General features: G+C 62.0%; 1 protein-coding gene across 10 annotated transcripts in view; it reads right to left on the minus strand.

Annotated features, from left to right (window-relative positions):
- Positions 1 to 25,663, minus strand: part of MAD1L1 (mitotic arrest deficient 1 like 1) — a 324,285-nt gene that overhangs the window by 130,266 nt on the left and 168,356 nt on the right. For 5 of the 10 annotated variants that reach the window (XM_045462002.1, XM_045462004.1, XM_045462009.1 and 2 more), the window contains 2 exons: positions 24,878 to 25,018; positions 11,888 to 11,944 (listed from right to left, as the gene is read on the minus strand). In XM_045462002.1, coding sequence (XP_045317958.1) covers positions 11,888 to 11,944; positions 24,878 to 25,018 — 198 coding nt within the window. Of the gene's footprint in view, positions 1 to 3,042; positions 3,046 to 3,520; positions 3,526 to 11,887; positions 11,945 to 24,877; positions 25,019 to 25,663 lie in introns of those variants that run through there. The other 5 variants (XM_045462008.1, XM_045462006.1, XM_045462007.1 and 2 more) reach the window with 3 other exon arrangements.

A 25,663-nucleotide genomic window follows, 5' to 3' on the forward strand; every position in this document is an offset into this window, starting at 1 on the left:
GTTGCTTAGCATCCGGCAGCCAGGATGAGACCTGGGGCCACAGTCAGGAGATCGAGGTCCCATCACCACAGCAACGGCAGCAGGGAAGACCCCCTGACCAGGCCTGGGCACAAAGCGTAAGTTGACCCCAGCCCCGGACGATCAGACGAAGGCCCCGGCGTGAAGCCACCCCTCAGACCACAAACTGTGGTTTCTTGCATGTGTCCCCGCACATCTGCGTGTCATGGGAGGCTCTGAACCAAAAACACTCTCCCTGGCCCCTTCTGGAAGAAATGCCCCGTGCTCTCAGGAGGTCAGGGGCACAGCAGGCTGGGGTGAACGGCTGGGCCACGAGACCCCGCGGCCAGGGCCGCCGCTGGGAAAGTGGAAGGCTGGGAAACACGAGGCAGGCCCGGTGGCCATCCCGGCTCACCGTCTTCAGGGAGTCCGGGGCACGGCACAGCCCGGGCAGGGGAGGCAGACCCAGGACGGCGGGGAGACCGCGGCAGCCAGACTCCACACTGCAGGGAGTGTGCAGGGGGCCCCCACAAGCGCGCAGCAGAACCCTGACCGGCGTATACAGGAGAGGAAAGACCTCAGGTCGAGGATTGAACCATCACGAGGGACAAGAGGGAATTAGCTGTCCAGCTGGGCTCCAAAGCGCCTAACTCCCAGGGTAGCAGGCAGAGCACCCAGGGAGGCCAAGACCCAGAGCTGGAGATAATTAGCCCTAGAACAAGTTCCTGGGTCAGCCTGGAACGTCATCCAAGTGCCACCTGGCAGATCGGGCCGTTTCTAAGGACCTTTGCCACGTTCCTGAACGAAGGAAGCTGGAAGGATCTTCACAAGAATGCACAGGCATCCAGCATCCACCCAACACAGGTGTTAGACTTGGCACAGAATGACTGTAAACAGTCAATATAACGGAACTCCATACTTTAAAATATAAGGCACAGACAAGGAGAGAAAAGGAAACCACAGGCAAACTTTCCAGGGGTGCAAACAGCAACATCTGAGCTAAGAATGCACGGGTCACTCCAGTGGAAGACTAGTCCAGGGAGCTTGGAGACACAGCAGCAGGAATGATTCAGAAGGAAAAGAGCGCACGTGAGCCATGGGATAAGTCCCAGCACCCGAGATGTGGGTAACCGGACGCGGCCCAAAGGAGGCCTTTCCAAAGGACGAGGACAGGAAGTCCACAGAGCTAAAGAACGCAAGAAAGCCCAAGCACAAGGAACAAAGGAAGGTACCAGAAGGACACAGAGGCACGTCGTCATCAAATTCCTCCAAGCAGTGATCAGTGATCACGAAACCACCAGAAAAGCCAAGTTACACGAGGACCCCGGGGCTGGCGACAGGGGCCTGATGGAAACAAGGCGAGTCAGAGGCGAGTGGGGAAAACCTCCTTCAAGTCCTGAAAGGAACAAACATGGCCAGTGAGACAGGAAGTAAAAGAAACCGCCCACCTTTAGCTAGACCAAAAGGGGGAGCAGAGTCCCCGCTACTGACCTTAGGAAGTAAGGACGGTAAGATACAGACCCCGGGAGGCGAGGATGGTAAGAGAGCCCTAGGACAACTAGATGACTCAGGCAAACTCCTAGAAACACACAAACTACCAAAACTGACTCAAGAAGAAATGGAAAATCTGAACAGGCCTGTGATGAGTAAGGAGGCTCAATTAGTAACTGAGGATCGCCCAGCAAAGAAATTCCCAGGAACAGACGGCTTTACTGGTGAATGCTACCAAACGTGTAAAGTAACACAGAATTCCCCAAGTCTTCTAAGAAGCTGAAGAGGACAGAAGGCTTCTCAGCTTATTTTATGAGGCCAACATAACCGTGATACCACAGCCAGAGAAGGCTAAGACCAATAATCCTTATGAACACAGGCCGAGAAGCTCTCAACAAGACAGCAGCTAACCAACCGGCAGCATCTGAAAGGGTCAGACACCACGACCAAGTGGGCTCTAAGCCAGGAATGCAAGAATGGTTCAACATAGAAAAATCAGTGAATGCAGCACACACCGCATTAACAGAAGGAAGGAAAAGCCACATGATCATCTCAACTGAGGCAAAACACCAGTTGGCAAAAATCCAACACGCTTTCGTTATAAAAATAACAAACTAGGAGTGGAAGGCACCTTCCCCAACCTGACAATGGGCATTCACTAACACCCACAGCAAACATCATATGCTACGATGCAAGACCGAAACTTCCCCATAAGATCAGGAACAAGGCAAGGATGCCCGCTTCCACCACTGCTATTCAACATTGCACTGGAGCTCCAGCCAGAGCCGTCGGGCAACAACAAGAAACAAAAGGCATCAAATCGGAAAGGAAAAAGTAAAGCTATCTCTATTCACAGATGACCAAGACCTCATAAATTGCAAACGCTACGGAACTGACAAAAGCTGCTGGAGTTAAAAGAATTCGGCAAGGTGGCAGGAAACAAGACCAACGCACAAACACCAGCAGTGTATCTGCACGCTAGCAGTGAACAATCAACAAAAACGTTAAGAAAGCAATTCTATTCACAACAGCATCAAAGAGAATAAAAACTTATGAATAAGTTTCACCAAGGAAGAAAGACGTGCATGCTGAAAACCATCAACACAGCTAATAGAGATCCCAGCAAACATAAATAAATGGAAAGACACTGTGTGTGTTCATGGGCTGGAAAATTCAATGTTGTTAAGACGGCAGTTCTCCTCAAAGTGATCCACAGATTCAATGCAATCCCTGTCAAAATCCTGTCTTTTTTTGCAGGAATTGGGAAGCTGATAGTAAAAATTATATGAGATTACAAAAGATCCCAACAGCCAAGTTAATTCTGAAAAAGAAGAAGAATGCTGGAAAATGCACATTTACCAGTTTCAAACCTTACCACAAGTGACAGGAACCAAAACAGTGTGGTACTGAGAAAGGACAGACCTGTAAGTCAAGAGAACCGAACCAGAATCCAGAAGGAAACCCAAGCATCTCTCTTTCGGTGGGGGAGAGAACAGTCCTGGGACCACCGGATGTCCACGCACAAAACAATGAAGGCAGACCCCAACCTCACACCATCTTCAAAAATCAACTCAAGATGATTAAAACCTCAGTTAAAGAACTAAAACTACAGAACCCTTAGAAGGAAACACAGGAGTAAATCTTTGCGACCCTGAATGTGGCAACGGTTTCTTAGGCATGACCGAGAGCATCAATGACAAAAGAAAAAAATAGACAAAACAGATAAAATCCAAACCCTGTGTGCACCCAAGGACACGTTCGAGAGTCAGAAGACAATTCACAAATGACCCGATGAGAACCCAGTATACACGACGTAAGACGAGCCGCACAGAACTCATACTGCTCAACAAAAAGCCAGAAGACCCAGTTTGAAAATGGGTAAAGGATCTGAACAGGCATTTTTCCAAAGAAAATACCCAAATGGCCAACAAGCGTGGGAGGAACAGCTCCACGTCACTAGCCATTAGGCAGACGCAAACCCAAACGACAATGAGATGCACCTCACACCCACCAGGAAAACAACAAGCGTTACGTCTCCTCTCTCGCTCCTGATGTTGGTCACCTGCACCTTCCCTCCCTTCCTTCTGGTTAGTCTGGCTGAGACTCATCAATGTTGTTGATCTCTGAGAACCAGAGTGTGGCCTTGGGCACAGAACTCACCTCCGAGCATGAGACCTACGGGGCGGGGGGGACCGACCAACACCGACAGGTAGAACTCTCTAAGGGATCGCTGCCCTGAACAGAAACAGACGAGACCAGCGAACAGGACACGTGGCTCCCTGGCGGAGCTGCCCAAGCGCCAGGCTCAGCAGACCAGCCTCTGACCTGCCTGTCTCCTCTGGTGACAAGGTCCCTCCCTCTTGGAGAGGAGGCCTGGCTTGCCACACTCACTCACAGCTCCAAAGAGTCATGAAACTTTAATGCTAATGGCACTCACGGCCGGCTCACTAGTGCAGCATAACCTTTAAATAGAGGCCGTGTATTTCAGTTTCATTTGGGAAGACACAGTTTGATCCCAGGGCCTTACCCAGTTCCACAAAGCACTAGCCAGCAGGAAGAGCAGAGAAGCGTGCCCCACCTTGACACGATCCCAGTGAACCTGGCACCGTGGAGCGCCAGAGGAAGGATGCGTGCACCCCCAGGCCGGGGCACGGGAGGGTCCGTCCGCCTGGGCCACGGACCACAGGTGGTACTGACGGGACCAAGGCCCAGTGCATCCCAGGGACTCTCCCCAGAGCTCAGTCTGGGCAGGTACCTCAGGTGTCCCAGAGAAGAGACGACACTGAGGTCAGAGTGGGAATCCTGGTCAAAGGCCACCTTTCTGCTCGGTTCCGGACCCATCACACATCCAGGAAGGTCTCTGTAGTGGCTGCTGCTTCTTGGGGAGGCGCGGGAGGGGCCGAAACAGACTGCCCTGGTTATGTTCTGCTCTGTCTGGAGGGACGCACCTGACCTGACAGGCCAGGCAGGCCACGGCAGCCACCGGTGGCTCTCCCGGGGAACTTCCTGGCAAGCACAGCTGGTCACCCGAGCTGGGGCACGCCTACACCCCAGAGAAAAGAAGCCCCACCGGAAGGCGTGTGCAAGCAGGACTTCACGCTACAGCGCCATTCCCTACACCAGCACGTTTGCTAAGAAGATTCTAGGGACCCCTGCAGCCCACCCACCCAGGGAACGGGCTGTGGGAGCGTTCTGGGGTGGGAGAGACCAGCCAGGGCGGCCTGGCAGCAGGTGACAGGCTCGTGGTGAGCGGAGGCAGGAAGGCCCAAGAGGCAGACCTGGAGAAATCCAGGGTTTTAGCGGGAAAAAACCCGAAAGCGAGCTGAAAGTCACCCGGGTCTGGAGGCAGTCTGGGCAACGTGCACCACCTGGGAGCAGAGGGGCGCCAGCCGCCCAGCGTGGTCTCTGCCGCCCCGGACCCAGCCGCACACGGTGGGCGGCCCATCCTGGGAACACGTGGGAGGTGTCCACGTGCTTCCGTGGGTCTAGGGGCTGGCTGAGGCTGTGAGGCCGCCTCCTCCGGGAGAGCAGTCGTTGAGATGGGGGGTGGGGGTGTTAGAAAGTCCAGGAAAATCCCACGAGGGCAAACCCCCCTCCAGAAAACGCGTGCCCGTAGCAGAAACGTGGCCACGGTTCTGCGGGCTCTGGACCCCTCGACGTCGCCACGGGCGACCTCGGCGATGTTGAAGAGGAAAAGGCCTTGCTACAGAACGCCTTCCACTGAGGCCGCTCTTCCAGGTGGGGCTTACCGTGGGCCCCAGGACACCCGAGTTCCCACACTCCCCAGTCGGGAAGGCACAAGACAAGTCTGGCTCCACAGGAGCCGGGCCGCCATGGCCGTCGTGCGAGCTTCTCCCGTGGGCCGTGGACCCGGGGGCCTCTCCACAGTGAAGGAAGCAGTGGCCAGACCCTGGCCGTCACAGAGCCGAGGCTGCCCAAGACTCCGCAAAGGACGGTGGGTGGCAAGGGCAGGACCACGTCTGCCCGGCTCCCCGGGAACACACCTGCAAGGCGTGCGGCAAATGCTCGGAGAGGAACCACAGCAGCTAGTGAGGACGTGGCAGACTCACTGATATGGTCAGGAGCGAAATCGCTCAATGCGGACACGACAGGAACTGCCAGCTGAGAAAGACCTAAGCCAGAGAAGGTCACTGCCGAGACGCGAGACGTTCAAACGATACAAAAACGTCTTACTTAGAACCGGGCCGAGCGTGAGAAGGTCTGTCACAGAAGACGCCCCCGATGGAAGGGGCCACGTGGCTTTTAAAGATAAACAACCAATTTCTAGGTGTGGCTGTTAGAGACCCTCACCGTGCCTCAGCTTTGTGGGCTGGCGCTGCGGGGCCTTCCCTTTCCTCCAGGGGAGCGCCAGCCTTCTACAGCGTCCCTGACCCCGCAAGGGGCCCGGTGGGCCTCGTGGTGAACCTGGGCCTCCAGCTGGGTGAACAGCAACGTGCGAGTGATGGAAACGATACACCAAACTCAAGAGAAGGCCGGGAGGCCAGAGGCTGCGAACCGGAAGTCGGCAGCACAGAGCGTCATCAGCGCAGGGCAGAGGACTCCGCCGGGAGGCCCGACCCGCGACCTCCACCCTCACGCGGGACAGAAGACACGAGGGTATCTAAGACAACACTGACGAGGGAAATAACCGAAGGGTCAGCCCTTCCACAGGCTGGGGCTCTGGGGACTTTGACAGCACGTCTTCATGGTCCAGACAAGAACAGGCAGAAGCGTTCCCTCTGCACTGGGGAGTTTCCTTCTCCTTTTGGGAACGATCCGATTAAGAGCCAGAAATAACAGAAGCAGACATTTATTTCCTAGGCTAGGAGACCATCTTCTCGGACCCCTGTCCCCAAAACACAGACGGATCCCCGTGAGGTGATAGATCACCAACCTCGCTAGGTCTTTGCAAGCCTGGACGAACCAAAAAGACCGGGCCCCGCTCGGGGAGAGGGGCCCCCGCTCGGGGAGAGGGGGCGGGCGGGGCGCAAGCTGCCTCCCCCCACGTCCACATCCCATCCCTCAGCAAATACTTTACAACCAAGTCCAGGGCCCGGCCCCGTGGCACCGCGACGTCCACGCAGGCCGGCTGGCGTGAGCAGGCCTCACGGTGCCCACAGGCCTGCGGCCCGGCCGCCACTGCACCTGTCCCCTCATCTGAGTCATGGCGACGACCCCGGCACCAGGGTCTGCCGTGAGGGCTAAGAGGGATGGTCCGGGTACAGCCGCGAGCACAGCCCGGCACCCGGGAGCGCTCGGAGTTCAGTGGCTGCGGCGTGACCGAAAACGGGCCCACAACAAGGATGACAGCCATGGTGACGGTCACAGGCCCACAAGTAAATGTGGAATGGGAACGTGACGTGTCCCTATGAAGGGGAAGCACAGGACGTTTAACTCCCGCTGAGGGAGGGCTCGGCCCTGAGGGACAGAAAACACATTCCAGGGGGCGGGAGCGGCACGGGGGCGACGGGAAGGTGAAGGAAGCCGCAACAGGGGGCCTAAGTGAAGACGCGCGTGCGGAGAGTCAGAAGGGCGCCCAGAAGCGGGACTCAGACACTCGCGGGACCTGACAAATACGGTGTCGGGACACAGACGTGTTTAAAGTTGTCCAGCCCGGGGTGCGTGACCCCTTCTCTCCCTCAGGAGCCTCATCCGAAGACAGGACTGCGGCGGCCAAAGGCGGACAGCCTCGAGCTGGCCCCTACCGGGGCCCAGTGTGGAGCAGCACCGTGGGGAGGAGGGGACCCAGGGCGGAAGTCTGGACGCCCACACGCTAGGCCTCGGGGGACAGACGAGCCAGTGTGGCACGGGCAGAGGGCCCCACGCCCACATGCCGCCCTGCCCCCAGGCAGCCCTCGGGGCGCGGCGGCCAGCTCCGCGTCCCTCACTCACCCAGAGCCCTCCGGCCCTGAAGCGCCTGCTGGGGACTCGGCTCTTGGGGGTGGCCCTGTGCCCCCCAGGTCAGCTCGACACTAAATTCTAAAGAGGCTTCTAGAGCCCTTCTCCCAAAACCAACTCCCCAGCTCCCACCGAGCCGGCCTAGGCGCTCACCCCCGGGAGCCAGCACCCAGCAGCGAATCTGGGCGGCTGCCGGGCAACGTGCCGGCAAGGTGCGCTGGCCACGGCGTGGGTGGGGGGTCCGACACAGCCACTCCCAGGGCATCCGACGGCCCTTCAGTCTGTGCTAACGTGGGTCAGCGCGGTCAGGGACACGAGGGACAGGAGTCTCGGAGGCCCAGGCAGAGGCGTGCGGTGGCCGCAAAGTCACTGGAGCTGGAACCCGCCGGAACCCAGGCCTGTGCCTCCTGAAGAGTAAGGCCAGGCGCCAACGGGGCCACGCCACAGGGCTCCGGGAGCTCACGTCTGCACAGCTGTCAGAATGGCGCCCGGCTGGCCGTCAGGCCGCGTGAGCGTGCGTCAAGAAGCCGCCACGATCACCCCGGTGCTCGGGACACTCAGGAGCAGGTCGTGAGGTCGATTTGGGTCTGGCCCCGGCTACAGACGCCAGACCCAAATCAACCTCACGACCTGCTCGCAGACTCGGGGTGCTCGCTCCAGGCCACGCACTGGACACACAAAGACGATGAGGACGTCGCTTTGACACGGAGAAGACAACACGGCCGCCAAGCACCACCGGCCGGCCAGCGGATCTGCTCTCCCGCAGCGAAGGCCTGTCTCCTCCATGGCTCTGCCGAGGAAGCAGGACAGCCAGAGGGACGTGGCGGGGGACACAGCCAGGGACACGGCCAGAGGGACACGGCCAGGAGGAGGACACAGCCGAGGGGACACGGCCAGCAGCTGGCATAAAGCTGCAGAAGCAACAAACACCGGGAGATGCCGGGAGTGAGTGGAGGCGGGCAGGGCCAGGTCCCGGGACACGCACAGAACGGTCCAGACCATCCCGGTCGGCTCAGAGCAGATGGCCAGGCAAGTGCAGCAGGTCAAGCCCGGGTCAGGCTGGGGACACGGCCGCCTGCGAGAGACTGACTCAGACGGTGGTTCAGGAAGGCGAGCTCCCTGCAGCCTCCGGGGCCGGGTCCCCCCTCCCCCCCCATAGCTCCTGGAGCCTGCCGTCTCGGGCCCTGACGCCTCCCTCTATCATGCCGGGCCCCAGCGGCGGGACACAGGCACTGCTCTGCGGGCACAGAGCCCTGCGAATGAACAGGCTGACCCAAACCCAAGATGGCCACCAGCCTCAGGGACACAAGTCCTGCTGGTCCCTGCAGCGATGTCCCCCATGAGCCTTCCTGACTCGCCCAGCACGGATGAAGTTCTCCCATCGAAGCTGGGGGGGGGGAGGGGGGGTCTCCCAACCCTGGCTTGGTCCCGTGGCAGCACGGATCCAGGACGTGAAATGAGTCACTGTCAGTCGGAGAACCAGGAGGTTCTTGTAATAATTTTCCGGAAGGCAGCTGGCAACGCTGGCAGGCTGCGATAAGGCCAGGTTCTCGGGCGGCAGGCACGTACGGATGCTGGCTGCCAGCACTGAACAATGGAAGCTCACACAACCCCTTCTGCCGATTTCCTGGCCCTCGATGCTGCTTTCACAGTGACAGACGCATCAGCAGGCACACACGGGTGTGCGTGCCCCTCGCAGAGCTGAAAATCGGCTCTCACTGGCATCTCCCGTGATCCGCGCACCAGCCCCTCAGAGCCACAGCCAGCGAGCCTGGCGTCTCAGGATGAAAACCGCGGGCAGGGAGCAGCTCGGTGCGGGCCCAGAGGGCCGCACGCCCGCTCACAGATGTTGCCCTGCCCCAATGGGACGCTGCCACACCTCGGAGCCCCCCAGGGAGTGCCCGACCCGCCAGAGCCCCTCCCGGCTGACCCTGCTGCGCAGGCCCAGAGGCTGGCAGTGGGAGCCCGCGGGAGCCATAGGGGGGAACGGTATTCAGGGTGGATGACTGCTTAGTTCCCAGAGTCGTGAAGGCGTCATTCCCCCTTAAATCTGAAAATAAATCTCCCATCCTTGCTCCCTGGAGTATGTAAAATATTAGAGGGAGTTTTACAGTTATAATCAAAAACCTCATTTCTCCAGCCACCGCCGGCCGTATCTAATTAGGGTGAGGGATGTTAATGATACAACTATGGCCCAGGACATCTTTCCTCGTGATATTAATTGCACTTAAAGAGAAAAGCCTGAATGATGCCATGCTTCCTAATTAGCACAGGTTTTCTAATTAATAACAGAAAGGCAAACTGTCTTTGTCTTGTCATCTGCAATTAGCTACAGATGTTTAAGTTTTTCTTTTTTTCCTCTCCTTCCCTAAGTAGCAAATCAACTTAGGGCCAGAAAACAGCAGGCTGGGAGAGGCGGCCCAGGAACCGGGCATCCCTGACCCAGTCGGAGAGTGGCCACGGATGCCGCTGGCCAGAGCCATCGCCAACACCGTCACCAAAACCGCATGAGGGCCGCGGAGCCAGATCCAGGGTCACCTCGATCCCCGTGTCACTGCGAGCTCCGGCCCCGGCCCCGGCCCCACGTGGGGCCTCACTCTTCCTCCCACGCCAACCAGGGCCTACGGCAGGGACGAAAGTCCCTCCTGACCCGCTGGGGGCCCAGCCGGCCGGAGGAGGTGGACCCAGGGCCTGGGGAGGAGGCAGGGAGAGGAGAGGCTCGCAGGCCTGAGTGAGCACCTGGTCCCACACCGGCCCGGCCACTGCCACGTCTGTTCTCCCTCCAAGTGGGAAGGAGAAGACAGAAACACGCGGGAAACAACTCAGATGACACAACAGAGGCAGAGAGTAAACCCACTTGAGTGACAGACGGGTCAACGATGAATGCCGGCCGCAGAGAACTCAGACACTCAGGGCACGGGACGCACCCACAGGGGCGCCCAAGGCGCAAAGACCAGCGGGGCCGACGTGCACTTCGAACAACACGTGTGTGACAGCAGGATGTGCTCCTGATGGGTGCAGCCGCCCTCCCTGGGGGCCCGGCTCCTGGGTGCTGGAGTGGCCTGGGAGGGCTCGAACCTGAGGCTCTGCACGCCGGCCCCCGGGACACACACACGTCCAGGTGCTTTGCTGGCCTCGCCTCGGGAGCTCGGACCCCAGGGCCAGGCACCCGGCACCCGGCATCCACTGGCCCCTCAGATGCCCAAGTTTCTCTCCGGCTTTGCCCTCCCCAATCTTCCCATCCTACCCGTGACTCCCTCACCCGCCTCCCAGGCCACCCTGCCATCTCTGACTCCTGGACTCATGCTCTCCCTGCGTCTACCTCTGCATGGCCAGTGGAACCACTGCCCACCACGCACCCCTGCAACTCTCCCTCACCCCCACCCGTCAGGGGCTCTGAGCACAGCCAGCCTCAGGCGGCTGCTTCCTGAGTGTTCCATTGCCCTGCGCTATGGCCGAGAGCAGTGCTAAGACAGGACACCCAGCGGCCAGGGGGACAACGGCAGGACGGACGAAACAAGTCCAAGGACGTGGCATGTCCCCTTGTGGGCCACTCTTATTTTGCAGGTGAAGGCCAGGTGACCCGCTCAAAGTCAGGGACCGACAAGATATGACACCGCACTAGAAACCCTGAGCTGCGCTGTGCGCCCCAGGGCCCACCCCAACTCCTCACCCCACAGCCCCGATCCCAACTGGATGGCGTGCGTCCTGGGGTGGGGCAGTCCCAGCACACCTGTAAATGTGGCCTGTGGCCCTCCTGTGACCCTGGTGGCTAGGTCCCCACAGAGGCCAGACCGTGGCCGCAGCAGCGCGACGGGCCTTGCGGCTTGTGTGGCACAAGGGCGCGGTCCGTCCCACAAGGTAAGGAAGCCATTTGGTACTGGGCACCCAGGCCAGGGTCGGCGGTGCCTGCCCCCTGCCCCCACCCAGCTCTGCACGCAGCCCCGGGGGGCGGGGGTGCAGGGCAGACGGGGGGATGGTCCCAGGGGAACACGCAGAGAGGAAACCTGCCAAGTGGCTGGGGGGCTCCACAAGCTCAGCAGGGGAACGGGGGCTGTGGAGCCCGGCGGCCACCTCAGGGTGCACACCCCGGGAGGTGGGGCCGCCGTGGGCCAGCCGCTGGGGGACAGCCTGAGGACGACGTGGCCGTGGGCGCCAAGGCATGGATCGCCAGGCCGTGGGCCCTGCACCGCTCAGGAGGGTGTGCGAGTCTGCTCTATGTCGGATGGGTCACGACCTAGGGCACCAGGTGCGTGGTCGGCCCCGTGTCAGAGTGAACCGGGGGACGGCCCCACACCAGCCCGTCGCTGGGGACCCAGCACCCGGCTTCCAAGCCCCACCACACCCTTTCCGTTCCCACCGGTGTTTCTGACGACAGGAAGGGCCATGGCCATCAGGGACCCCCAGGCTTGCACCTGACATGATCTCCTCACACCCAGGGTCTAAGGCACCCCCACCCTGAGCTCCCTGTGGCCACAAAGACCACCACCGAGGGACTCACCATGTCTGCTCTCTGCTTCTGGCCTCCCAGCTCCTCCAGGGCCTGGGACAGCTGAGCCTTCAAGACAAGACAGAAAGCAGGGTCAGTGGGCCTCCCGCTGCCCCTCTCCACCGCCCACGCTGCCTGCTGCGCACGGGGGCCCCGGGGGCGAGGAGGTGGCCCTACGTTCCCGCCGTTTGGAGGAGGTGACCGGGGGGCGGCCAGCAGACACACGCAAGCGCACGCCCACACCTGCTGCCCAAAACAGCGATGCAGTTACACGCGTGGAGACGACCGGGGTGCGGTTTCCACGCCCCTGCAAGAGTGGGGCTGCAATCCACTCCTCCTGGAAAGCTCACGTTCCGGAAGAAGCAATCAGGGGGACTTTCCCAACAGGACCAACATCCAGGAAAATCCGGGACGCCCCCCAACCAGCAGGACCGTCCCGGGGGCCCGGCCCGTACTGCCCCAGGGCAGAGAGGCAAAGCAGGTTCCCGACCGTGGGAGCCGACGGAGGTGCCTGGCCAGGTCCCGGGGACCCAGGCGGGAGCTCAGGGGGGGCCGCGCGGGCCTGGGCAGTCCAGCCGGCGCGCTACGTCTCCACAGTCGCCACCGTGGAACAGGGAGCAGACCAAACTCCAGAGCGGCCCCCCGGCGCCCAGAGCCGGGCCAGGCACACCCGGGCGCTGCTGGCTCACATGTGCGCCGAGTCTCGACGCCCACGAGCGTGGTCTGCGTGGCTCGCCCGTGGTCCTGCACGATGCCTCCTGAGCAGCAAGAGGCCAGGAAACGCTCACACGGGGAGAGAAAGAGGCCTCCGTCCTGCCCGGAAACAGTGAGCGCAGGTGTACTAAGGGAATCGAGGGGCCACTGCTTGGACACCGCCAGCGAGAGGCTGAACCCACCTCCCTGAAGAAGCACCGGGCTTGCTGGGGACCCGGCGGCGGCCACAGGGTCTCTGCCACACCACAGACCCTGTCCTTCCTGGAGCGGCAGGGGACGGACACACAGCTGTCACCCCTGCCGTGACTCTCAGGACACGCTGGAGGGTCCCAGGACGCGGCTCCCGAGGCGCGCAGGGAGAGGCCGGCGGCACCGGGTCGTCAGGCCGCGGGAGACGCGCGTCTCTCGTGACAACGTCCGCGTGCGCCAACCCTTCCGAGGAGGCCAGGGCTCCCGCTAAAAGCTCGTGGGTACTTTGCGAGACCGCGTGAGCCCAGAGTGACATTCTCAGGAGAACCGAGAACGGGGCAAGTGCGGGCGGCACAGAATCGTTGCCACGGCACGGCAGCCCCAAAACTCCAGCTACGAAACCCAGCTGAAAACCCGAAACCGCACACCAGCATCAGGACCGAGCGCTGGGCCTGAGGCCCCGTCCCGTGGCGGGGAGGGTTAAAAACTAGGGAACCGCTCGGGAAGGTGATTTGGCTTTCCCCTCTCGCTCGGCGACCCAGCCCACGATGCGCTCCCAGGAAACCGAACCGTGCGCCCAGCTGATGGGCGCAAAACCGCCCCTGCCAGCACCGCAGAGCTGAGATCTGAAACCGCCGGCTGCCCCCTGCCCCCGCCCCCGGCAGGGGTGACCCAGCACGCTGTGGCGCAGCCGTGCACACAGAGGTGCGGCTGGCGGCCCCCGAGCAAGGTCAGCCAGGAGAGGCGGAGAGCACAGGGCCGCGTCTGCCCGTGGCCACGCCGGGAGCCGGCCACACGCCTGCACACACGCTCGGCGAGCCAGCCACAGAAACGCAGTGGTGGCCACGGGGACGTCCAGGCCGCAGAGAGGGCCCCCCGACCAGGTGGTGAGGCCAGAACTCCGCCGACATGTGCGGGACACTTCACTACGGCCTCCGCGAGGACACAGGTGAGCCAAGGCCCGGACGCCAGGATGAACAGGCAGAGGCCGATCCACGATGCTCCGCGCTCCGCTCAAACTCCCAGCCGCCGTGTGAAGTGGACCCAGGAGGCGTGCTTCTCGGGCGTTCGTGTGACCCGGGCTATGAAACAGGGCTGCTATACGATAGAGAGCACGAGGGCTGCAGAGACCCCCAGAAACCAGAGTAACTGGCAGAAACCTGTCCGGAGGAGCGTCCACGCGGCGTCGGGAAACGAGCACTCGCCTCACGTCCCTGAGGCAGACGAGCCTCGAAACAGTTTCAGGAAAACTCGGGCCGGGGAGGGAGGCCGGGAGCCTCTCCCGCCCTCTGCCAGGCCGGGAAGCCGACGCCGGAGGGACTGGCCACGCTTCACGTGTCCCACAGACGCAACAGGACGGCGGGGGGCACCACCCCAAGCCGCCGAGCCAGGGAGAAGGGAGGCGTCCAGAGATGCAGGGGCCGTCCCGCGCAGAGGGCGGGGGTGCAGAGGAGCGGCCCCGGCAGCCCACCGCCCCTGAGTGACGGGCTCCGATGACCCAGCGTGGGCCCCTGGTGAGACGCCTGGTGGACGGCGGCCGCTCTGCAAGCAGGAAACGCAGGCCTTCCTAGCGCACCGGCCACGAACAAAACATCTGACGCCACACAGGCCTCCTCTGGTGCTTGGCCCCTCTTCCGCAGACCCCCCCCCCCCCCAACAGCACACGTACGTGAACGTGCCCCCCCGCCCTCCCCAGAGTGCGCTAAGGCGAAGCGGTGCGGTCAGCGACCAGGCCTAAGTCACGGTGGCCCACGCGGACAAGGCGCCCGTGTGGCATGCCAGCCGTGTCCACCCACCCCGCGGGAGGCCCGGCCCGGACACCACGATCCCCTGCACCTGCCGAGGTCCCACCAGCTCCAACACGCCGGCCTTTCCGGAGGACTGAGAAGGGGACACGACACAGGCCGCTGGTCAAAGCCCATCCACTGGGCTTCAGCCGGTCACTCGTTCTGTGGTACTGTCCCTACGGGCGTCACCGCACCCGTGCAGGCACGTCCGGGGCAGCTGGGGAACACGGCTGGGAGCAGCACCGGCCGAGGCGGCGGGTGGACATGATTCTGCCCGTGGGGTCCCGTCTTCACACACAGCAGCTGCTTGCTGGGCCGGTCCGTCCGGCAGCACCGGCCTGGCCCTGCGGTGACTTGCTCCGGCCGTGTCCCGGACACTTGCGCTAGAGCCGGGCTGTCCCCTGAGCAGCAGAGCGCCACCAGGCCACCCACACGCCCCCTGGGCTGTTCCACTCGCAACACCCGAGGAGCTGAGGCCGCACAGAGGGCCAGGCTCACGGCCCAGGAGAGGGGGATGTGCGCCCGGTGCGCCCGAAGCCCCTGGACAGGTGCATGAGGGCTGGGGGCCGGGGAGCAGTGGTCACTGCCCATGTTCTGGAGGGAGTCCAAGCGGGGCACACACACTGCAGTTTCCGGCCAGGCTCCCAGGAGGGACGGCTTCCTCCCTGCAGCTGGCGTTCACACTCTGGGGACCTGGGCGGGGGAGGGGGCGTGGGGGGGTGGGTGCTGCAGGAGTACGCGTGTGTCCTCCACCCAGGCAGGACTGCGTGCCCTGCCCGGGACTCAGGTGTCACTCCCGTGACCCTGCCGGCCCCTGGCCCGCCCGTGACCAGTGACCTCACACTGGTGCTCGTCCTGTACGCCAGGGGGTCCTGAGGTGATGGCAAGAGGGGGGCTCTGCAGGCACGGAGCTGGCAGGGGGCTCAGAAGGGAGGCGGGGGCCAGGGAGCAGCAGGCTGGTCCACAGGGCTGGTCGCAGTGACAAGGCTGGAGGCACCACCTGCGGGGAACAGACGCCCGCAGCAGCCGCGGGAGGCCCCGGACCCTGGAGCTGCAGCCCAGCCGACCGGGGGTCTGCAAATCAGAGGGGCTGGCGGGAGTGCCCGCGCATAGAGGCAGCACGCCCGGGAGCACGCGTGAGGGGGACGGGGCGTGCGGAGAGGCCGGGGTGGCCACAGAGCCGCGTCAGCCCAGCAGCTCACACGGCATTTCCCGGTTCGGGGACACGTCCTCCGGCCGGGCCCCCGGGTGGCCGCTGCACTCAGACTCGTGCCCCAGGCCCACGCGCCACTTGTGACAGGCAGAGGCTGCACCAAGACCTCGCGTGGCTATTTTTACCCAGAGGTGAGAAGCTGCTATGTATGAAGAGCCAGTGGCCTGCCAGCGCGGGAGCCCGGGCACGGCCGAGGGGCAGTCCCTGCAGGCCGCGACAGGCTGCCGCAGCTGGCCGACCAAGCCGGGAGGACACGAGGACACCTGGCCAGGAGGAGGGGAAGTGAGAGCCCACGGAGGGGGCACGCCCAAAGTCGCAGGGCACGTGCAGGGAACGAGCCGGAGGCCTCGGGCCGCCGGCCCCTCTGCTCCACCGCACTTGCGGGTCTGCGGGCCCCGCCGGGTGCAGGACCCAGACCCACTCGTGCTTTCTGCCCAGCAGAGGCCGCGAGGGGCGAGCAGAGCCGCCCGCACCCCCAGCGTGGACGGCAGCCACAAAACAGACCCGCGGGCACGTTAAGCGGGCAGCCTGCTCACAGGGCCAGGTGACGGCCCGAAGCCAGCCGGCCGCGGCTGCCACAGCCCGTCAGGTAGAGGCGTCCACGCCACCGAGGCCAGCCCCGTGACCCAGGCGGCCAGCGCCTCTGCCAGCCCCAGAGCACGCCCAGCCCTGTGAGGCGCTCTGTGGCAAAGCCCGGGATCCCGTGCAGGGCTCGGTCCCTCCCGTGTGGCAGCCCCGGGGCTCATGCTGGGGCAGGGCTCTCAGCGTGGCCAGGGACCGGAGCTGCCCCGTCGCCCGGGAGCTCGCCACCGGTACAGCGTTTCAGCCCAGCCCCCCCACACCTCTGAGGAAGGGGCCCACAGCCATCCAAATGTGCACCGAGTTTGAGAACCACTGCCACAGGTTTAATCTGGAGCGAGACAACCAGAGGCCAGTCCCAAAGGTGCCGCATCCCCGCAATGAGCCGGGAGAAGGACTGGCCTGGGACACCAGCAAGGTGGCCAGACAGGGGTCTCCAGCTGTCACCCCACAGAGGGTGGACTGAGATAACTCTCCATTGGTGAGGACGGAAAAGATGCCCAAAACTAAGCCGGTGTCTTGAAAAAATAACCAAAATGGACAGACATTGAGTGAAACTCAGTTAAGAATCAGTCTGACAGACTTAAACCAGAAACAAGGGAGGACGCGTTACAAGAGACCAGTCGAAGGTGCCAAGACTCGTTAAGAGACTACTGGATACAATTACCAACAAAGCAAACGGTCGGAAAGAAACAAATGAACTCCTAGAAACGCACAAGCTCTGGAGGATAAGCCACAAAGAAACAGAAGATACAAACAGAACAATAACAAGAAGGCTGAATCAGTAATAAAAAAAAAATCTCCCAACAAAGAAAGGCCCGAGACCAGTTCAAGAATTATTACCAATCCTTCTCAAACTCCTCCAAAACTATGGAAGGGAAAAGAACACTTCCAAACTCATCTTATGAGGCCAAGATTAGCCCGAGGCAAAGCCAGACAAGGACACTACAAGAAAACCACAGGCCGGTATCCTGATGAACACAGATGCAGAAATCCTCAACAAAGTACCAGAAAACCACACTCCACAGCACGTTAAAAGGACGACATACCGTGACCAAGTGGGATTTATCCCTGGGATGCAAAGACGGCTCAACATCCACAAATCAAGCGACGGCATGCACCATATTAACAGAACGTAGCAGGAAAATCGTACGATCGTTTTAACAGATGCAAAGAAAACACCTGACAAAAATCAACATGCTTTCGTGATAACAATTAATTAGGCACCACCCGCCGTCTCCATGCTTACTCAACACAGTCCTCGAGGTCCTGGCCACAGCAATCAGACAAGAAAAAGAAACAGACGTCCCAGTCGGCAAGGAACAAGTGAAACTGTCCCTGCAGGTGACATGACCGTACACGCGGGAAATGAGACGCCACCAGAAAACCGTTAGAGGTAGCCAACGAATTCGGTAGAGTCACGGGATTTGTAACTCACGTCGCCAAAGTCAGATGCGTTTCTATAGGCTGACGGCGAACAATCTGAAAAAGGAAACAATTCTATTGCGTCAGCATCAAAAAAGCAATAAAATACCCAGAAATAAATCTAAGGGAGGAGGTGAAAGACCTATAGACTGAAAACCGTAAAACACTGACCGAAGAAACCGAACAAAACACAAACAAATAAAAAGTCATTCCACGCTCACGGACTGGAAGACCTAATACTGTTAAAACGTCCATATTACCTGGGGCACCTGGGTGGCTCGGCCGGTTAAGCAGTCAACCCCTGGTTTCGGCTCAGGTCGCGATCTCCCAGTTTGTGAATTCGAGGCCCACATCAGGCTCTGCACTGACAGCACGGAGCCTGCCTGGGATGCTCTCTCTCCCTCTCTCTCTGCCCCTCCCTCGCTCATGCTCTCTCTCCCTCTCTCTCGCTCAAAATAAATTAATATACACTTTTTAAAATGTCCGTTACCCAAAGGAAACTCCGGATTCAATGCAATCCCTATGGCATTTGTCACAAAAACAGAAAAAGTAATCCTAAAATATGTACCGAACCTCAGAAGACCCTGAATAGCTAAAGAAATCTTAAATAAGGACAGCGAGGCTGGAGGCATCACACTTCCTGATTTCAAGCTGCCATGAAGCCGCAGTAATCAAGACGGTGTAACGCCCGCACAAGAACAGACATGCAGACCGACGGGGCAGAACAGGGAGCCCAGAAGTAAAGCTGTCAAGGATTCACAACGGGGCAAGGACAGGCTCTTCAAGGAACAGCCTTGAGGAAACTGGATGTCCACGCGCAAAGGAACAGTAGTGGACCCCTAGTCTTACACCACACGCACAAAATCCACTCAAAACATGGACCTGGAACCATAAAAGTCCAAGAAGAAAACAGGAAAGGCTCATTCATCTTTTTGATGTTTTTTGTTTTTTTTTTTTTATTTGACATCAAAAGCACAGGCAACAAAGGCAAAAATAAACCGGTGGCTCTGAATCCAACTAAAAATCTTCTGCCTGCACAGGAAACCACTGACAAAACGGAAGGTGGTGGGAGACGGTATTTGCGAACCGTACGTGGATAAGGGGTTGACAACCGCGTATGTAAGGAACTCGTGCGACCCGATATCAAATCACCCAACACCCAAACAAACAGTGGGCAAAGGATGCACAGTTTTCCCCGAGAACACGGACGCCCAGCCAATCCGCGACAGGGCGCCGCAAACACGGCCGGCCGGCAGGTCCACGACAAGGCGCTCAGCACACGCAGCATCAGGCACACGCACGTCGGGACCGGTCAGGTGCCCCTCACGCTGGCGAGGGCGGGCGTGCTAAACAAGACAGACGGCGAGCGTCGGTGAGGGACGCGTCGTGCGCCGCTGGGGGGACCGCAAACGGGCGCAGCCACCAGGGGAAACCGTGGGAGGCTCCTCAAAAACTTAAAACTACAAGTATGACCCGTACGATCCGGTGTTCCCGTTCTGGGAACGTGTCAAAAGGAAACGAAAGCTCCCTCTCAAAGAAGGCCCGGACGCCCAGGTTCACCGCGGCCCGACTCACGGCGGCCCAGACACGCAAACAGCCGAGGCGAGGCGCCCGCCAGTGGACGGCGGACAAACACGCTACCCATACACGATGGAGCGTTATTTAGCTTCAAAAAAGGATGAGACGCCGTCATCTGTGACAAGACGAAGGAACCCAGAGGACACCGCGTGAAGCGAAAAGTAAGGAAGACACGTGAAAACGCTGCAAACCCTCACGGACACACAGACTCTGAGGACGCCCAGCTCGCAGAAAGGGAGAGCGGCAACGCGGTCGGCCGGGGCCAGGTGGGAGAAACGGGGTGCGGGTGAGAGCGTACTCGCTTCCAGGCGTGAGGGCAATGAGACGTGGGGGCCTCGCACGCAGCAAGGGGACAGGAGCACGCTAATGATTCGGCGTCACGAGCTTGGATCCGCCAAGACAGCAGATCACACTCTGCTCCCGCTACAAAAATGACCGGCGGGGGAGGCCGGGCGACACAGGGGCGACGACGAGCCACAGCGGTGGGGTCAGTGCGGCACCACCCCGCACCCCTTGGGTGTCTGTCGTTTCGTATGGGCCAATCTCACATCCGCGCGGCTGGCGGCAGCCGGCTCCGCAAGCCTAGCGCCCGCCCTTCTCAGAGCGCAGGAGGGGGCAGCGGCCCGACCCGCGGGGCAGCCGGTAGACACACGCGCAGGCCCGGGCTCCGTGAGGCGTCCTGCACGGGCCTCCCGCCTCTGTCCCGAGCACAGGAGCCAGTGCCTCCCCACGACGTCTGCCTCCCCTGGGTCTCCCACCTGCACGCCGGGTAGCATTCCCCGCGGAGGGTTCCCTGGGCCCGGCTCTTCTCACTCACCCCTGCTTGTTTCCCCTTGTCTGTAATACAGTTTAACGCTGCCTCGAGATTTTCCGCTGTGTTGTGGGCGCTTTTTTCCGGGACAGTCACCCTGAGGTCTTTGTGCAAGGAGAACGAGCAGACGCGTTTGTAAGTAACGCGGATCTGTGAGCTCCCCGGGGTTCCTCCGGAGGCCAAGCCACCCCTCCCGCAGCCAGGGCAGGAGGGCGCAAGCACTGTGGTCGGACCCTCGCAGAGGCAGCGCGGGGCGGGCGGCTGGTAGCATCGGGGCGGCCATCCTCCCCGTGCTGGAAGAGGGAAGCGCTTTCGGACCCACCGCCCTGCGAAATCGGGATTTTTCCTCACACCTTCCTGAAGCCAACAGCACCGTTATCTGTTTTAATTAAATAAATTGGAAAAACAAATCGGGCTGATATGTTGGATCAGAGCAGCACGAGCTGCATATTTATAGCTCGGTCGACGGAGGAAGGTTCGTGACGCGCGCTATCAACCTCTGCAGCCGCTTTATTAAATGGAATAAATAAACTCCACGCAAAGTGGCACCAACTTCACTAGAGACGGGCCGCTGGGATTCTCCCAGTCTCAGCACTCCCCGGTCCGCCTCACTGGGCCGTGTCTGCTGGACTCAGACGTGCTCCACGTTAGAAGCACCCGATTAAGCTCGGCGAGTGAACTGCAGGGCCTGGAAAGAAGCAGGGACCTCGTCAAACTCGCCCCGCCCCCATCCTTCCCATCAGTGAACAGGTGGGCCCACTGGCGCGGCCCGTGTGAGGGCATACCGCGTGCTGTGCTGGACAGGCCGCGTGGGGCCCAGTGCCACCCGACCGGGCCCGGGAGCCCCACGCTGTTGGGGTGGCTTCACATCAAGCAGCAGCATCCGGGGGGTCCCAGGAAGAGCCGGGGCTAGACCAGGCATCCGACAACTACCGCTGGCCTCCCAATTCCAGGCCCCCCCCCACCTGTTTTGCCAGTAAAGTTCCACTGGGACACAGCAGCCCCCACCATCCACAGACGGCCCGAAGCTGCCTTCCAGCTGCCACAACCACAGAGCCGACCGTGTGGCCACACAGCCCACGGAACTTACCACCTGGCCCTTTACGGACAAGGCTGACCCGCTGACCCGACTGAGGAGCCACGGGGACCCGGGGTGAGGGCTGGAGCGCAGATGGCAGCCGTGGCAGAGAGCGGGGGGTGAGAGAGAGAAGACATTAAGGACAGCGTGAGGACCGAACACAAAGACAACAAGGAAGGAAAGAGAGGCCGCGCGGAAACGAAAGGGAAAAGCGGCAGGTGGCGGTGGGGAGAGGCAGAGAGAGAGGTGCACAGCCCACCCCCGCCAGGCGCGCCGAGCGGCGGCATGGCAACGATGTTCTCTCCCTCCGTCCCCCTGGACCTTGCCTTCCAGACCGGCAATCCATCAGGCGGGCGGGGAGCTGCGGAGAGTTAATCCGCCGCCGTAATCAGACCCCGCGGGCTGTGGGGGTGTTCTCCCTGCACACCCCTCGCGGCTCCCCGTGGCTCCTTGAGGCGGATGAACAAAATGGGAGCGACTCCGGGGGCTCACCGGCGAGCGCTCGGCACAAGGCTGCTCGTCCTGGGCCTCCGTGTGCCCCCGGCGCTTTGCCTGCATCGGCACCGTGACGGATGGCTTGTCTGGGAGGCACTAAGGAACCTTAACAACCAGGTTCTATGAAGTTACATAACTTTTCACTGTGTGCCAATACACGATGCTCAACTAATAAACTTCTGTCAGGCCCCCTGGAGCAGCTTTTGAAGCTCTCCGAGATCCTGATACATAAAACGTTCCTGTTTAATAAATAAGAAGGGGAAACAGCCCCTGAACCCTGGAGGGCGGCACTCTGTGGCCTACAGGGTCCGGGGTCAGCATGTGGCCTCTGTGACCCGGGGGGGTGGGGGAGGGGGAGCGGAGGCAAGGCTGGGGCACCCGTGACTGTTCCCTACCTTGGGGCCGCTGGACTGGACCAGCAGGCCGCCCCAGCCCTAGCCCGACACTGGGCCCCAGGCCTCTCCCGGGGCTGCCTGCCCGCTGGGGGTCAGGAAGCAGGTAGGCAGAGCTGAGGTCGCAGCCCAGGCCTGCAGGGCAGGGAGGGGTCGGGGCTCCTATCTGGAGTGCAGCCCCACGGCTGAGAGACGGGAGAAAGGGCTTCGGGGACCTGCGTGCCCGTGACGAGCTGCCCTGCGGGGGACAGTCTGGACCCGGAGGTCCGTCTCCCAAACTGGTCAGGCTGGAGATGGAAGGAGGGTCTGGCCAGGCCCCTCAGGCCGCCACAGAGCAGATGCTCCCTATGAAGACCGTGAACCCACTGGCACCCTCACGTGCCCGCCCTCCATCAACGGGACGCCTGGGTCTGCAGGGCTCGGCTCCATGGGAGCGTGTCGGGGCCAAACGCAGGTCAGGCCGGCATCTGGGTTTCGGTGCCTCACCTCAAAGTACGGCTCTGTCCCTGCCTTCGGGCACGTCCGTGAGGCTCCCAGACCTGGGAGCGGGCAGAAAACTAAACAGAGCAGACCCCGACTCACAGTCCACCACCACCACCCACAGGGCCCAGCACGGGAGCACCGTGCCCTTCTCTCCCGACCCCACCAGCTCCCGAGGGACCTGTTTGCTAGCTTGCAGGGGGACCGCGTCCGCAGCCTGAGCCGGGACCCTCGCCCTGCCTGACCTGAGCACGGGGAAATGCCCCCGGGCGCTCTCCCTCCTCCCCCTGCTCCGCAGAGAGAGTCACCACCCACGGGGCCAGGGGACAGGACAGGACAACACCCGTCAGGAGATGGACGCCGGTCACAGAAGGTGACAGCAGGAGAGGCAGAGCTGGCCCTGGGTCCCCGGTCTGGCTCCAGCTGCCACACGGTGCCCACCCCCTGTTCCTGCTGGTGTCACCGATGGCAGGCATGACGTCCACGTCATCTGGGAGCTCGCCCCAAGACTTTCCCGAACCCAAGACCCCCCTCCCCCCCAAAAGCCCCTCCTTGTGTTGCTATGGGCTTACTTCCTAAAGCTGGGCCCCCTTCTCCCTAACCCAGACCTCCTCCTGGGTGACAAGCGGGTCAGGGGTGCCTCTCACGGGGGAACCGGGGCGGTCCTGGTGCCACGGGAGAGCCTGCGTGAGAACGGTCGCTAGTTGCAAGGCGGCCACTGAGCGAGCCCGGTCTCCGTGCCAGCGACGGGCCGCACGGAAGGAGCAGGGGAACGCGGTATCTGGCGCATCTCCGCCTCTTCCCTTTTACGCGAGACCCCCGCTAAAGAGCCACCGCCCTCCTCCAAGCGCACAAAGTGCCACTGGCTGCGTGTGCGCCTCTCTGCGCACGTGCGTGGCAGGGACCCCTGCGGTCCCGGCAAGCGGCCAGGCTGCCCCTGCTCCGGCCGCCAGAGCACCGCGTCCCACCCCACACCCTGATCAGACGGCGTGGGCCTCTCTGCGGGGGTGACACACGTCACCGCAAGTGGGCGAGGCGGGGCTCCCCCCACCGGCTCCCTCACACCGCGTGATGGGTCCTGGTCCCACGGCCAACTCGAGAGCAGGGGTCCCTCAGTGCCAGCAGCAGCTGGCACGGGACTGAACTCGTCGGACACCGGGTCCCCCAGCAGAAGGAGCTCTGAGACTTGGCACGTGGCAGGCATCGCCACCCCACCCCTGCCCCAGACCCCCGTCCTCACCCCTACCCCGCACCCTCCCATGACATGTGCCAGGCAGCCACCTCGGCCTCCTAGGGAGGAAGGGGAGGACACCCTCCTTTTCTCCTGGCACAGGTTCTGAGAGAGGCCAGAGGGAGGCCAGGGGAGTCTTGGTGATGAGAGAAGGAGCCAGGGCTGGGGATCCCCCCCCCCACCCCCCCCACCCCCCCCACCCCCCCCACCCCCGGCCCACCGCAGGCCTGAAGGGAGCAGGACCTGGTGTTTCGTCTGCTGCCACCTGCTGGGGGCCAGGAGGCACACAGCTCTCCACAGGGGACCCGGGCCTCTGAGAAGGGCTGGACAGGGTCCAGGCCCGACCCCCAGGGTGCACTGACCCAAACACTGCCTGCGCTCCCCAAAGGGGGCCAGCTGCCAATCGCGGGCACCTGAAGGCAGCGAGCTTCTCTCCACCTGCTTGTTGATGTTCCAGAACGGCCAGGGACAGGGAGCGGAGAGCCTGGCCGGGGAATGCCTGGCGGCCAGCCCCCCTGTGCCTGCTCCTCCCTGCAGGCAGCCGCTCGGGCCCTGGTGAGCCCTCGTGGAGGTTACCAGAGCCGGTGAGACAGACCGCGTGCAGGCCCGGAAAGGTGAGACGGGCTAACCGTGCCAGCCAGTAGGTTCTCAAGTCACCCCCATCACCCCAAACACGGCCCTGGAGGTGCCAGAACCGCGGGCCTCGCACTTAAGTGAGGAGGGTGCACGCGGCACACGGACAAGCGGGAGCTCTCACGTAAAACACGCCAGGGAGGACCGAAGGGGTCCGAGCGCCTTCCCCGCAAATCTCTCCTCAGTGACGTTTCACGCGGCACCAGGTGGGCCGTAAGGAGATGACTATCAGCACGCTGAAACTTACGGCGACTCGCTGGGTGCGGCAGGAACAGCCATTCAAAGCACCACTGAAGGTCTGCACGCGACAGCACTGCCACGCCCCTTGGCGGCCCCCCTCCCCCGGCCGCCAGTCGGGGCGCGGAGCCCGCGGCGCCGGGCCCGCCCACACACTCACCTCCATCTCCGAGCTGTGCGCGTGCACCTTCTGGACCATATCCTCGGCCTCACGCATCCGACGGGTCAGCTGGGGCGAGTACTCGGCCGGGGTCAGCTCGCTGTCGTAGGACCCCAGGATGGCACGCATGCCGTCTCGCTCCTGTGGGCACACACAGCAGGCGGTCAGGCCGGGGACGGCGGCGGGACACCGGAGGAACACGCACGACGTGACAGCAGATGCCACACGGAGGCAGCAGGAGGGTGGGCAGGCTGTCGGGATGGAGGGTGGGGGGCTCATGTGGCTTCTCAAAGGGCTGAGGGGCGTTTGGATCCTCACAGAGCCCCGTGAGGCCAAGATGGGGCCTGAGCGGCTCTGAACCAGCAGCCCGAGCACAGGCCAAGGCCGGGCTGGACCCGGGTGCTCCCCACGACCGCCCGGCCTCGAGCTGAAGGGTCCATGGAGGCCTGTGGTGGCCAGAGACCCCTCCCCGGGCCTGCTGACTGCCCGAGCTGCGCAGAGGCCCTCTATCCCATCCCGCCAGCCCCGGGGGCCGCCAAACTCCAGACACGGTCCCAGGAACACAGCGGCAGCGGGACCAGGCCAGGCCGTGGGTTTGAATGCCCCACCGCCTGTGACTCCTGACCTGGCCTCTGGGCAAGGCTGCACGCAGCAGTCGGGAGAGAGGACAGATCCGTCCAAGCAGCAGGCGACCGGGTGGGAGCGAGAAGCGGGATGCACGTTCCTTCCACCCAGACGCGAACCGCCCCTGACTCCCCACTCGTTAGCGCTGGCCTTAGCAAGCTC

The sequence above is a fragment of the Leopardus geoffroyi genome, chromosome E3 (assembly GCF_018350155.1).
Source record: "Leopardus geoffroyi isolate Oge1 chromosome E3, O.geoffroyi_Oge1_pat1.0, whole genome shotgun sequence".
Classification (NCBI taxonomy): Eukaryota; Metazoa; Chordata; class Mammalia; order Carnivora; family Felidae; genus Leopardus; species Leopardus geoffroyi.